The sequence below is a fragment of the Apium graveolens genome, chromosome 1 (assembly GCF_009905375.1).
Source record: "Apium graveolens cultivar Ventura chromosome 1, ASM990537v1, whole genome shotgun sequence".
In the NCBI taxonomy this organism is placed as follows: Eukaryota; Viridiplantae; Streptophyta; class Magnoliopsida; order Apiales; family Apiaceae; genus Apium; species Apium graveolens.
Window position 1 is genome coordinate 56787958 of NC_133647.1, and position 12808 is coordinate 56800765.

At 35.8% G+C, this 12808-nt stretch overlaps 1 protein-coding gene across 1 annotated transcript in view; it reads right to left on the bottom strand.

The window, feature by feature from the left end:
* Nucleotides 1-12808, bottom strand: part of LOC141671929 (dol-P-Man:Man(7)GlcNAc(2)-PP-Dol alpha-1,6-mannosyltransferase-like) — a 236559-nt gene that overhangs the window by 71384 nt on the left and 152367 nt on the right. The window contains exon 7 of the mRNA XM_074478418.1: nucleotides 8499-8512. Within this exon, the coding sequence (XP_074334519.1) occupies nucleotides 8499-8512 (14 nt within the window). The remainder of the gene's footprint in view (nucleotides 1-8498; nucleotides 8513-12808) is intronic.

A 12808-nucleotide genomic window follows, 5' to 3' on the forward strand; every position in this document is an offset into this window, starting at 1 on the left:
TTTTTTTAATGCCTGGTTCGACCAGGAATCCTGTTCGACCAGGATCCTGGTCGAATTAGCCATCAAAATGCCCTGGTCGACAGGGTTTCGAGCAGGATCCATTCAAGCTCATTCCTGGTCGAATTTCGACCAGGATTTTATACTATATATATATATTTTATTTTATTTTTTGTTCAGGAATATTTCGGTCAGGATCACTATTTGTTGACCGAATTAGCTTCCTTAGTTTGCCCTAATCGAGACCACTTCGACTCAAGAACTTCGACCAGCATTTCTACATAATTTCTGGTCGAATAGGGTCAAATTTTGGTCGAATTATCCCTCTTTTTCAGCCCTGGTCGTAGTCATTTCGACCTAAATTATTCGACCAAGAACATAGTACTAGTTCTGGTCGAATTAGTTCAGAAAACTTTTGTCCCTATTTCCCTGGGCTCTTTATCTTGGGCCATCCTTCTTGGGCCTATTTCAACAGGCCCCTTTTTTTCTGGGCTTTGTCTTTGGGCCAACCTTAACTTCAATTACCTGGGTCTTTTTTTGGGCTTGTATTAAATCTGAACTGGGCTTATCCTTTGGGTTTTAACTTGGGCCCATTGTTTCAACTGGGCTTTTCTTCCTTTTTCATTTTCTTTAAAAAGTTTAAGTTTGGGCCCTGAGCTGGGCTTGCTTTATCCCTAGGCCCAATAAGATTTGGGTTGGGCCTCCTTTTACATCCCAAATTCCAGATTTTTCTGGATTTTTCCAGAATGTTCTCAAATATATATGTTTAATCAAAATTCTTCCAACATTTTCTAGAACCTTCCTGATTTTTCCATTATTTGGGCCCAAATGGGCTTTTTCAGGCCCAATTTTGCCCTACCAGGGGCTATATAAGAGTGAGGTGTGGGGGTGTGATTTCACATTTCTCATTTCCACTCTCCACAACTTCTTACTCTCTTCTCAACATTCTACTCTCCTCTCAACACTCTCCAGCCTTCAAAACCATTTCGGCCTTCTTCCAAGCTTCCAAGCTTTCCTCATTCTCCATTAATGGTGGACAAAGGTGCTGAGAGAGCGGCCAAGATTGCCTCGGCTTCAAAACGAGGTAAGGATGTCGAGATCCGCTTTTCTTACATGTCTTTGATTGATATGATTAATACTAGGGGGGACGAATATCCCTCCACCGCTCATCTCAACTCTTTTAATCATTGCAACACTTGGCACAATATAGATTATGATAAGTTAAATGCATATTATAACGTCCGTCCTCCCCTTAGGCTAGTTCCAGTTTCTGGTGGCGACCGTACTTGCCACTGGAAACCCGATACTCTTTTTGTTTACACAGATGCCCTTGATGCTGGGCTTAGGTTTCCTTTTCATCCCTTCATTCCTCACCTTCTAGCTGATTTACAAATAAACCCATGTCAACTTCCTCCAAACGCTTGGAGGTACATTCTATGTTTTATGGTTTGTTTTTTTAGGGGAGGTAATATACCTCCCCATGGTCTGCGGGACCGCACCCCTGCAAGTCTCTGATATCATGAAGTTCTGCGTGATCAGTGCTACCTCCTCTTATAACATGATTTTGGGAAGGCCCACCATCGCCAAGCTCCGGGCCATCCCATCAACAATTCACTTGAAGCTAAAGTTTCCCACCCCGGGAGGCATCGGAGAACTCAGAGGGGACCGGGGCATATCTGGAAGATGCTACAGGCAAGCCCTGGTCATGGCCGAAACTGACCCGGAGAACAGGAAGAAGGCAATGGCCTTATCCAAAGGCCAAAGACGCAAGAAGCATCGTGAATATTTCAGCAAAAGGCCAAAGTTGGACGTCAACATGATAGAGGATTCAGGGTACAACGTAACCAACGCCGATGCCCGGATACAGAAGTTTGTTAAGGAAGTGCTCCACCCAGGAACCTACAAGCTAAGCTATCTCAGCAGGACCGAAGTCCCAAATACTTGGCACGGAGCTCTCCTAAGGAAATTCTACCAATAAAGGTAAGGCGCACAATGAAGGAATTTACGGATGAGCGGAAGCGTGAAATAACATTTATTCCGTAAAAACATATACCGCACATATAGAAAAATGTATAAAAAGGAAAAACTGAGGAATCGTAACCATACCTTGTGAATCAAAACTTTATAAAAATGGAGTGCTAGCAGTTGCTCCTCAGTGTGTGAAGCACTCTACCGGTATCCACCAAGAACGATCCTCTTCGATGAACCTTTTATAAAACCGAGCTTTTATAAAAATGGAGTTTTTAGGAGAGAGAGAGAGAGATGAAGAAGATGGAGGCTAGGGTTTTCACAAAAACAAAATTGTGTAAATAGAATGAGCCATCTCATTTTATATATATATATATTAACCCCCACATTTTATCTTTATAAAATTCTTTAATAATAATTAAAACTATTTTAATCATTATATCTTTTTCTAAACTATTCAGAAAATAATTCTCTCTCTCATTATTTCATCAAAGAAAATATTCTTTTATGGTGTGATCCTGTAGGTTCAATATTATTCCGGTAGTAGAAATAAATAATAATAAACTTTTATTAATTATTTATATGAATATTAAAATTCACTAAATATAATTAACTGATTAATTATATTTATTCTACATCGTGAGTGATGCTTCTCAACATATCGCGACTATCCGGATAATATGAATTCACTGCTTAGAATACCAAGAACCTGTTAGTGACTAGTTACCGTACAATGAATTCCTTCTACCCTTACAATATCCCGATTAAATACAAGGCATGAATCTTGTGTCAGGCCTATCAAATTTAATCATATGATTTCTTATTCATAATGCAAAGTTCATATTAATGCAAATTAGAAACTCCTTTCTAATTTCATACACTCTGGCCAGAGATTCCAGAACTCGCATACTAAGAATAACATAGGATATTCTCTTCCTATACTAGAAGGGGTAGATCCTCTGTTGACGTTAACTATCTCTGTACACAAATCCCTATGCCCAGAATAGACCTAATGGATGTCCTTGAGACAAAGGACTAAACCAAAGCACAGTTCATTATATACAAGATAACTTTAACGATCTCAAGTCTCAGGACACTTGTACAACTATCACTCAGTGAACCACTATTGACACGCGAGTAATCTCCATTAGTTGTTCAACTTATCGAGTCATGTTTAGTGAACTTATTCCCTAATAAGCACCTACATACTAGCTATAGTGTTACCACACAAATGCCTATGAGAACAGACATCCTCCTGAAGGGAGCAAGCATAGTATATACCAATCTTTGTGGATCCACTAACATCCGATTATTTATCCTATGATCAGGAACTGTTTAAGTCTAGAGGTGACGTCTTCTAGATCTCACTAATATAATCTCATTATATTCTAGAAGCTTTACTCTAAACTAAGGAACATCTTATTTAATACACTTTAAATAGATAAAGCCCATAGTAAAATAAAATAAGTCTTTTATTAATTTCAATGAAATCAAATAGGAATACAAGAAAGTTCTTCCTAACTCATCATACATGATTGGATTTAGGACAAACACTTTCACACATTCCGGAATCACCTCTACTTTTATGCTATGACAGCTTGATGTAAACTCTCATCGTACACCCCGGAATGTAATTTTTGCTTTATTTTGATTTAATTGAAAAACTTCGCTTCGAGCACCCCATAGCTCAAGATAATCTTACTGTCATTTGATTACTGTCGCCATATTATTAGAAAAATTTTATTCAGTTAAAATTTTAAACCCCATCCCGGGGACCATAACACAAACCATGTGTACTTAAAAAAAATTTATCCAGTTAAAATTTTAAACCCCATCCCGGGGACCATAAACCATGTTTACTTAAAAAAAATTATTCAGTTAAAATTTTAAACCCCATCCCGGGGACCATAACATAAACCATGTGTACTTAAAAAAATTTATTCAGTTAAAATTTTAAACCCCATCTCGGGGACCATAACACAAACCATGTGTACTTTGAAAAATTTTATTCAGTTAAAATTTTAAACCCCATCCCGGAGACAATAACACAAACCATGTGTACTTAGAAAAATTTCGACGAAAGAAAGCAAAACCAAATGCAGAAAGGGAAATATATTTACATGCATACCCAGGGCAAACCAAGCCCCGGATCAAATTCAAACCAGAGTCACACGAAATTCAAATAACAAGTCTAAAAGCCACTAGGGCTAAGTCTGAAGCGATAAGCAAACTAGGAAAACAAATTATAAGGCACGAAGCCTAGGTCTTCATCCTTCAGTTCTCGGGAAGGGGAGGAGTCTTTTCGCGGACCTCTTCGGGAGGCGGAGGCGGCTGTGTTAGATATATTTGATAATATCATGGCTAATATGATTTATGTTTAGTTTTCAGATCTTACTTAAACAGGATAAATCAGTACTTACTGGAAGTCAGGACTTAAGGATATCAGTACTTATATTATCAGGAGATAATCATCAGAAGATGGATATCAGAACTTAAGTGCTGAAGGACGTTCAGATAAGGACAGTAGCTGATTAAAGGAAAGAAGATCGAGATAAACATAAGAAGAGATATGCATGAAGAAGGAGTTCCGTGAAGAATGGAATACTTGGAAGAAAAGATATCTGATTGATATATTTTCGGAAGCAGAATTATATTCCATATCAATTAGCGATTATCTTGTAACTATTTAGTATATAAACACAGACACACTAAAAGTGTTATCGTATTCGAAGAGATTATTCATTGTAACCCTAGCAGCTCTCGTGATATTTGTTCATCACTGAGAGGTAACAGTTCCATACTGTAACAGAGTTTATTGTTTCAATAAAGTTTGTTTTCTGTTACTTGAAATATTAAAAGTTCGATTTGATTGTATTTTACACTGTATTCACCCCCTCTACAGTGTGTGTAACGCCCCCAAATCCGGGGTCAGAGGATTTGGTCATCACGAAGAAACCTCAATCCAAAACAACCTATTTAATCGATAAATAAATGCCAGCGGAAGATATTTGACATAAATGACCCCAAACTACTCCAAGATCTTTTAAGGTTACAGTTCTAGAAACAAGAATTCCAAATTCCACAAATAAATTTTTCACTTTCTTTTAAAACTCTTTTAATAATTCTCAACCTTAAAACTTAACCCGCTAGTATAACTTCGAAAAGAAGTATACTAGGCCTAAATACAATACACAATTATAATATAATATAATATAAACAACTTTACATAATAAAACTTATACTAGTCCGCAAACCCTGGACCAACCACCTTCGAAAAGCTTCCTCTTGCTTCCTCGAATTACGCGGCTAAACAGCAAGCTAATCCTCACTGGAGGTTAAATTTAAAAACAGGCAAGCATGAGCGAAAGAAATGCTCAGCAAGATCATTATGACATATATAGGGACTTTTTGATATAAAACCGACATCTGCATTAGAGCAGAACATTTAAAATCATAATTGCTGAATCATAAAACTCTTTTTGATATTTTCAAATGAAAGGCTTCAGCAATACTTTGAATCTTGACGAGAATAAAACTCGTAAAACAGTTGTAAGTCATATGTCATAGCATATTTGTATATTCGAGGATTTAACTCAACTCAAATAAGAATGTAATAAGTAAATAGTGGATCTACCGTCAAAGAGATCTCGCTAAGTAACATCTGTCAAAGGATTCAGAAACAAGGTTCATCTACAGACTTGAGGAATTAATTCACTGGAAGAAGTTCAAGAAATTGATCAAGCCTCAGTGATATAAATCAAGAGTGTGTATTTAATCAAGTGACAGAGATCTCGTCAGAGTATCATTAATTACAAGGATTTAATCTGAAGAAAATCAAAGTGTCAAAGTCAAGACATGAAGAAATGTCACGGAAGTTAGTCACTCATGAACCAGACAGTACATCGAGTGTCAACATTGAAGTGGTGGAATTGATTCATATATTTCAGTGATTTTCAGAAGATCTTCAGAAAAATGGTTGATGCTCAAGATTAGTATTAATTCTCTATTAATTAATTAAGTCATATAATTTAATTAAGAAAATAAATTATATCTGCAAAGATTAATTTATTGATTAATTGAATTAATTGATTAATTAATTCTGAATTAATTTTAAGGTTTTTCAGAATTTTAATTGGATTAAAATCTGCATTAAATCAGCAAGACAATTGAAAATAAACTAGCATGACAATCAGGATTGTCATACCGATTGTCATGCTAGGCCATTTTCAATAGTCTCACCGAATGTCCTAGCAGCTAAGAGGATTGTCTTGCTAGTTCATTCTGATAGTCTTGCTAGTTCATTTGATTGTCATACCGAAAGTTTTGCTGAGCTCAGGATTGTCATTCCAGTTCAATTCAATTCTGTTGAATGAATTAAAAAGAAAAAGAAGCAGCAGAAAGAAAAAATAATCCAATACATAAGTCAAAAAACAAGAACACAGCAGCCGCAGCAAATATTTCATTTTCATCTGCTTTATTCAAGATCAATTTCTAGATTGTAAAGTTAAATCCAATCAACTAGAAATCTTCATCTTGTTCTTGTGTAACAATCTAGCGGATCAAAATCCCTAGAACTTAATCTCAAATTGCGCTTAGCATTTGAATCTTTTTATTACAAAAATAGAAAAAGTTCATGTCAAATTTATTCTAGATTTGTGATAATTAATTTGAGATTAATTCCTTGTAATCGATACAGTTGTTGTAACACCTTTCAAGTTTAATAATATTTTTATTTAACTTGAATTTTGTTTCACATTTTTTATTCCGCATTTAATTCGATTATTCGGTACTGTTTGTATTCACCCCCCCTTCTACAAACACATTGGGACCTAACAATTGGTATCAGAGCCTTCTGATTAACGAACAAATCAAGATCCTAGACTTTTGTGATTTTTCAACTCCTTGAATTTTTATTTATTCAAAAATTCATAATGACTTCACAAAAAGTTGGAACCGTTAAAATTCCACTATTTGATAAAGAAAATTATATCATGTGGAAGAAGAAGATGCTATTATTTTTACAAGTTGCAAATCCCAAATATCTGAACTTGTTAAAGAAGGGTCTAAAAACTCCGATGGTTATTGAACCAGAGGTGATAGTAGATGATGTTGTGATTACCATAGCTAGAACCTATCCAAAAGAGCATGAAGATTTTACTCCTGCTGAGAAGGAAGAAGCCTCCTTGGATGCCAGCCTTCAATTAATATTAATTGATTCCCTTGATCACTTGATGAACAGACATGTGATGAACTGTAAAAATTCCAAACACATGTGGGAAACTATTGAGGTAATTAATGAAGGCACAGAGGAAGTTAGGGAGAACAAGTTGGAAATCTTAACCTCTGAATATGAACATTTCAAATCAAATCCAGGAGAAGGAATTACTGAAGTGTTTGAGAGGTACAATGCGTTGATCAACAACCTGAACATCAATGGAAAGTATTATTCAATCAGGGAGGTCAACAAAAAGTTCCTTTTAACACTGCCAGCTCATCTTGAACATAGAATCACTGCCATTAGAGAAGCTAGAGATCTGAGTGAGATTTCTTTGGACAGGCTCTATGGAGTGTTAAAAACCTATGAGTTGGAGCAGATTCAACAGAAGGAAGTCTACGGGAAGGATAGAATGGTCAGCACATCTACTGCACTTGTAGCTGAAGGTCAACAACAACAGCAATCTCAACAATTGGAGAGAATGGTACAGTGTTCCAAGGCTGAGGAAAATATGTTAGTAGCAGAATATGATCCTCCTACTACAAATCAATCAAGTGATGATTTTTATTCCTTGGAAGAGCTGGAGCAATTGGAAGATGAATTAATGGCCCAAATTGTCAAGAGATTCTCTAATGTCAGATTCAGGAGGAATCCCAAGCTTAAGTACAAGTCCAACTACAACAAATTCCAGAAAGGTGGATCTTCATCCTCTAACACCAGCAGTGGTGGGTACAAAACAGGGATGGTTGATCGAAGCACCATTAGATGCTATAACTGCAATGAGTTGGGACACTTTGCCACAGAATGTAGGAAGCCAAAGCAAGTAAGAAAGAACTCTGAAAGGGCTTATCTGGCAAAGGGAAAAAGCTGGGATGATACTGACAGTGAAGATGAAGAAGAAGGAAATCTTGCTCTTATGGCTATTGATGGAAAAGCTTCATCGTCAAGAATAGAGGTAAAACTTTCTGATGCTGAAATGGTTTATCATCTAAGAGGTAACTTAGATTGTGCACGTCGTGATAATGAACTGTTAAGTTTACAGATCACAGACCTTGAGAAAGAGGTCAATGAATTAAGACTTGTGCACATTAATCAAGACAAATTAAAAGAACAGGTATCTTTTCTAGAGAATAGAGTTGACTGTTATAGAAAACTCGAAACTATTCTCAAAGACAAGACCACCGGTCTTGAGACTAAGGTTAGAGCCTACTTCAATTCTTGTTCGAAGGCTAAAGAGTTCTACAGTAAGCAAGCCGTTAATCAAACATCTGGAATAGGTTATGATTACAATGCTGCTATTGGAGAATTAGGCATAAACTCCCTTCCTCATGTCTGTGCTAAAGGGAGGGAAGTACCACATGTGCTTAAGGGTGTTGATGAACCCCTCTATAAAGCATCAATTGCTGAACCATTTGATGCGACCTCTTCTGTTATTCAAGAAGAAATACGTGCTGAGGATCATGCTTATGAGAAGATTGTTTCCAAGTCAAGTGAGTCGAAAGTTCCAGTCAAAGTTGTGAAAGCAACTGAGACTAACTCAGACACACATGAGTTGGATAACAATAATGCCATGTCTACCATGCATAAATTACCTGCTGTTAATCACTCTCATAAAGCATGTGGTGTTGCTAATTGTATGTCTTGTGCTTTTAATATGATGTATGCTTATTTTAATGGTAAGCATGTGTCTAATGATAAGACTACTCCTCGTCAGCATGTGAATAACAAGAAGCATGATAGGTCTAAGACTGCTAGTCCTTCTAAGGCTAGAAAGGAGACATTTGTGCCTAAGCTTAAACAGAAATTTGTTAAGGCTGTTTACAAGGTCAAATGTTCAGTCATTGAGAAAGTTGAGACCATTAAAATTAAAAATGTTGTTTTGACTAACAAAGGACAATTCTATAAGTATGCCGGGCCCAACCAAGTTTGGGTTCCGAAGAAGGTCTAATCCATTTGTAGTGCAGGGCATTAAACAGGTGAAACCGGGAGTGTGGAGTCTTGACAGTGGATCATCAAGACATATGACCGGAGATAGAGCCCTGCTATCAAATGTGGATTGAAAAAGCTGGCCCCCTGGTTACCTTTGGAGATAACAGCAAAGGTTTATCTGAGGGATATGGCTGTTTGCAAGCTGGTAATGTTATCATTGAACTTTTAAATAGTTTCTATATTTTTGCTATATTTATATAAGTTTTTATTTGTATTTTCTGTAATTGTAAATATTGTATGATATATGAAATTGAATGTTGATATCTTGTTGATAGATATTAGGTATTTAATTCATTGATATTTGTTTTTATTATTATTATTTGTATTGTATTATTTTTTATTTTATTTTTATTTTATTTTAAATTTTATGCAACATAACAATTAGTATCTAAAGTACTTGACAAGTATCGGTCAATGATATCTTGTTAACATTTTGTTGCAGATATTTGTAAGCTTTTGACATGAATGAGAATTACTTAGACTTTACCCTAAGTGATCAATGTTTTATCAAAAACTCATTCATATTGAAAAACAAAATCAAACTTCTTTCTACATTAGTGATTTCTTATTTCATGTAAAATCTTTTGAAATCACTATTGTAAATCATTTTCTCTCTATCACCATATGTTCTGTGTTACAGGTTCAGACTCCAATGACTTTCTTTCATTGACAGTCATGAGGTTGAAAACCCACAACATCTATCCCAGACTGTAAAGACAAACACAGAAATAGAACCAACCAACACTCTCTTACCACTAAATATAGTATGAATGAGCGTGAGGGAGATAGTGCCTTAGTGCACCACATAAGGAAGGTTCTGTAGTCAACACAGTAGCTCTGTCTCCTACATAGATGAGTAGTATTTAAACCGAGACAACTGCTAGCCCCCATACATCTTCTCAAAAAGATGTAATGGCTGAAAAGGCACAAAAACAGTTACTAGATTCATTCTCTCAACAGGGTGCGTCTATTGAATTTTGCCTGTCGGCCAAGGCATCCGATGTGGTGTCACCACTTCTAACATAAACAATTCTTGATGCACAAGGAAAGGTTACACACACAAAGGATGAGTTGACGGAAATAAGAGTTTCGACCATTTTAAGGTCAGATTCGATTGTTCAAGGTTCGTTAATGGACCAATTGCCTTTACAGGTGTTAGGAGAGGATACTGATCCAAAAGCCATATGTCAGTGGTCAGTGTCTACCTCCCCAGGCTTAAATCCCCTGGATGCATCTGCGGATAGTGGATCTGACATAGGTGCAGATCGACAACTTGTTGACAATGATTCAGATATTACCTGATGAGTCACAAGGAAATGTCTTCACAGACATTAGAAGGGAACTTTGATCTTTATGCTATATTCGTTGGATCATTGTTTACCTTCCCAGAATTCAAATCTGGAACCCTAAAAGGGAAACTAGCAACTTGTAGATTATGACTCAGATTTATCTGACGAGTTTAACAAGGATGGGGATTTGCGAACTCCCATTGCACCACCTATGACCTCCTTAAGGATGGCTAAGGTGATTTTCCTTGCAGGTACAGCTGGATTATGGAGCTATGAGAGAAGAGTGATACACTTGTGAGAATGAGTATAAACACGAGTGGAGAGAAGAGTGAAACACATGTGAGGTACACTAAACAAAATCACACACTCACAGTGAGGAAGAAAGAGAAACTACTTGTTATTTCTTTTCCAACCAAGTGAAATATGAGAACTCCTTCAGACGACGGCATACATTCCTTCACTAAGGGGGAGATAAAAGCTTAAGTAATAGTTTGGAGGATTCCTCAACTAAGGGGGAGAAATAGCAGGGATTAAGAAAAAGATCCTACATGTACACTACACCACACCATTGTTGTTTGTAACTACGGATCCTATTATACGGGAGAGGTGGTAAACACAAGGTGATTTTCTAAGTAAGGGAAGAAGCTGTTTTCAAAAGGGGAGTACCATTGGTTTTTATCTGCGGATCCTATTGTACGGGAGAGGTGGTAAACGAAGGTGATCTTCTTTAATCAGTTGATTCTCATAGGGGGAGAAGCAAGAGAGATATGGGCTTCTTAACAGGAAATGTGGTTGTACAAATGAAGATGGAACTACTTGAAGATATGTTCAGTCTAGAGGAACATCTACTTGGAATCTGGAAAATGTTAAATCTAGTCCAGAACTTTTCTGCTATTTACTTTGTATTTCTTTTTATATCTTTTTCTTATTTGTTAGTTGAGTTATCCTCTAGGTATTTGTGTGTTATTGTCTAACAAACAAATAGGGGGAGATTGTAAGTCATATGTCATAGCATATTTGTATATTCGAGGATTTAACTCAACTCAAATAAGAATGTAATAAGTAAATAGTGGATCTACCGTCAAAGAGATCTCGCTAAGTAACATCTGTCAAAGGATTCAGAAACAAGGTTCATCTACAGACTTGAGGAATTAATTCACTGGAAGAAGTTCAAGAAATTGATCAAGCCTCAGTGATAAAAATCAAGAGTGTGGATTTAATCAAGTGACAGAGATCTCGTCAGAGTATCATTAATTACAAGGATTTAATCTGAAGAAAATCAAAGTGTCAAAGTCAAGACATGAAGAAATATCACGGAAGTTAGTCACTCATGAACCAGACAGTACATCGAGTGTCAACATTGAAGTGGTGGAATTGATTCATATATTTTAGTGATTTTCAGAAGATCTTCAGAAGAATGGTTGATGCTCAAGATTAGTATTAATTCTCTATTAATTAATTAAGTCATATAATTTAATTAAGAAAATAAATTATATCTGCAAAGATTAATTTATTGATTAATTGAATTAATTGATTAATTAATTCTGAATTAATATTAAGGTTTTTCAGAATTTTAATTGGATTAAAATCTGCATTAAATCAGCAAGACAATTGAAAATGAACTAGCATAACAATCAGGATTGTCATACCGATTGTCATGCTAGGCCATTTTCAATAGTCTCACCGAATGTCCTAGCAGCTAAGAGGATTGTCTTGCTAGTTCATTCTGATAGTCTTGCTAGTTCATTTGATTGTCATACCGAAAGTCTTGCTGAGCTCAGGATTGTCATTCCAGTTCAACTCAATTCTGTTGAATGATTTAAAAAGAAAAAGAAGCAGCCGAAAGAAAACATAATCCAATACACAAGTCAAAAAACAAGAACACAGCAGCTGCAGCAAATATTTCATTTTCATCTGCTTTATTCAAGATAAATTTCTAGATTGTAAAGTTAAATCCAATCAACTAGAAATCTTTATCTTGTTCTTGTGTAACAATCTAGCGGATCAAAATCCCTAGAACTTAATCTCAAATTGCGTTTAGCATTTGAATCTTTTTATTACAAAAATAGAAAAAGTTCATGTCGAATTTATTCTAGATTTGTGATAATTAATTTGAGATTAATTCCTTGTAATCGATACAGTTGTTGTAACACCTTTCAAGTTTAATAATATTTTTATTTAACTTGAATTTTGTTTCACATTTTTTATTCCGCATTTAATTCGATTATTCGGTACTGTTTGTATTCAACCCCCCTTCTACAAACACATTGGGACCTAACAACAGTGTTTACAGAAATATAGTAAATAATTCTAATATGAAACAATGATTATGGATTTAATCGTAAACTTT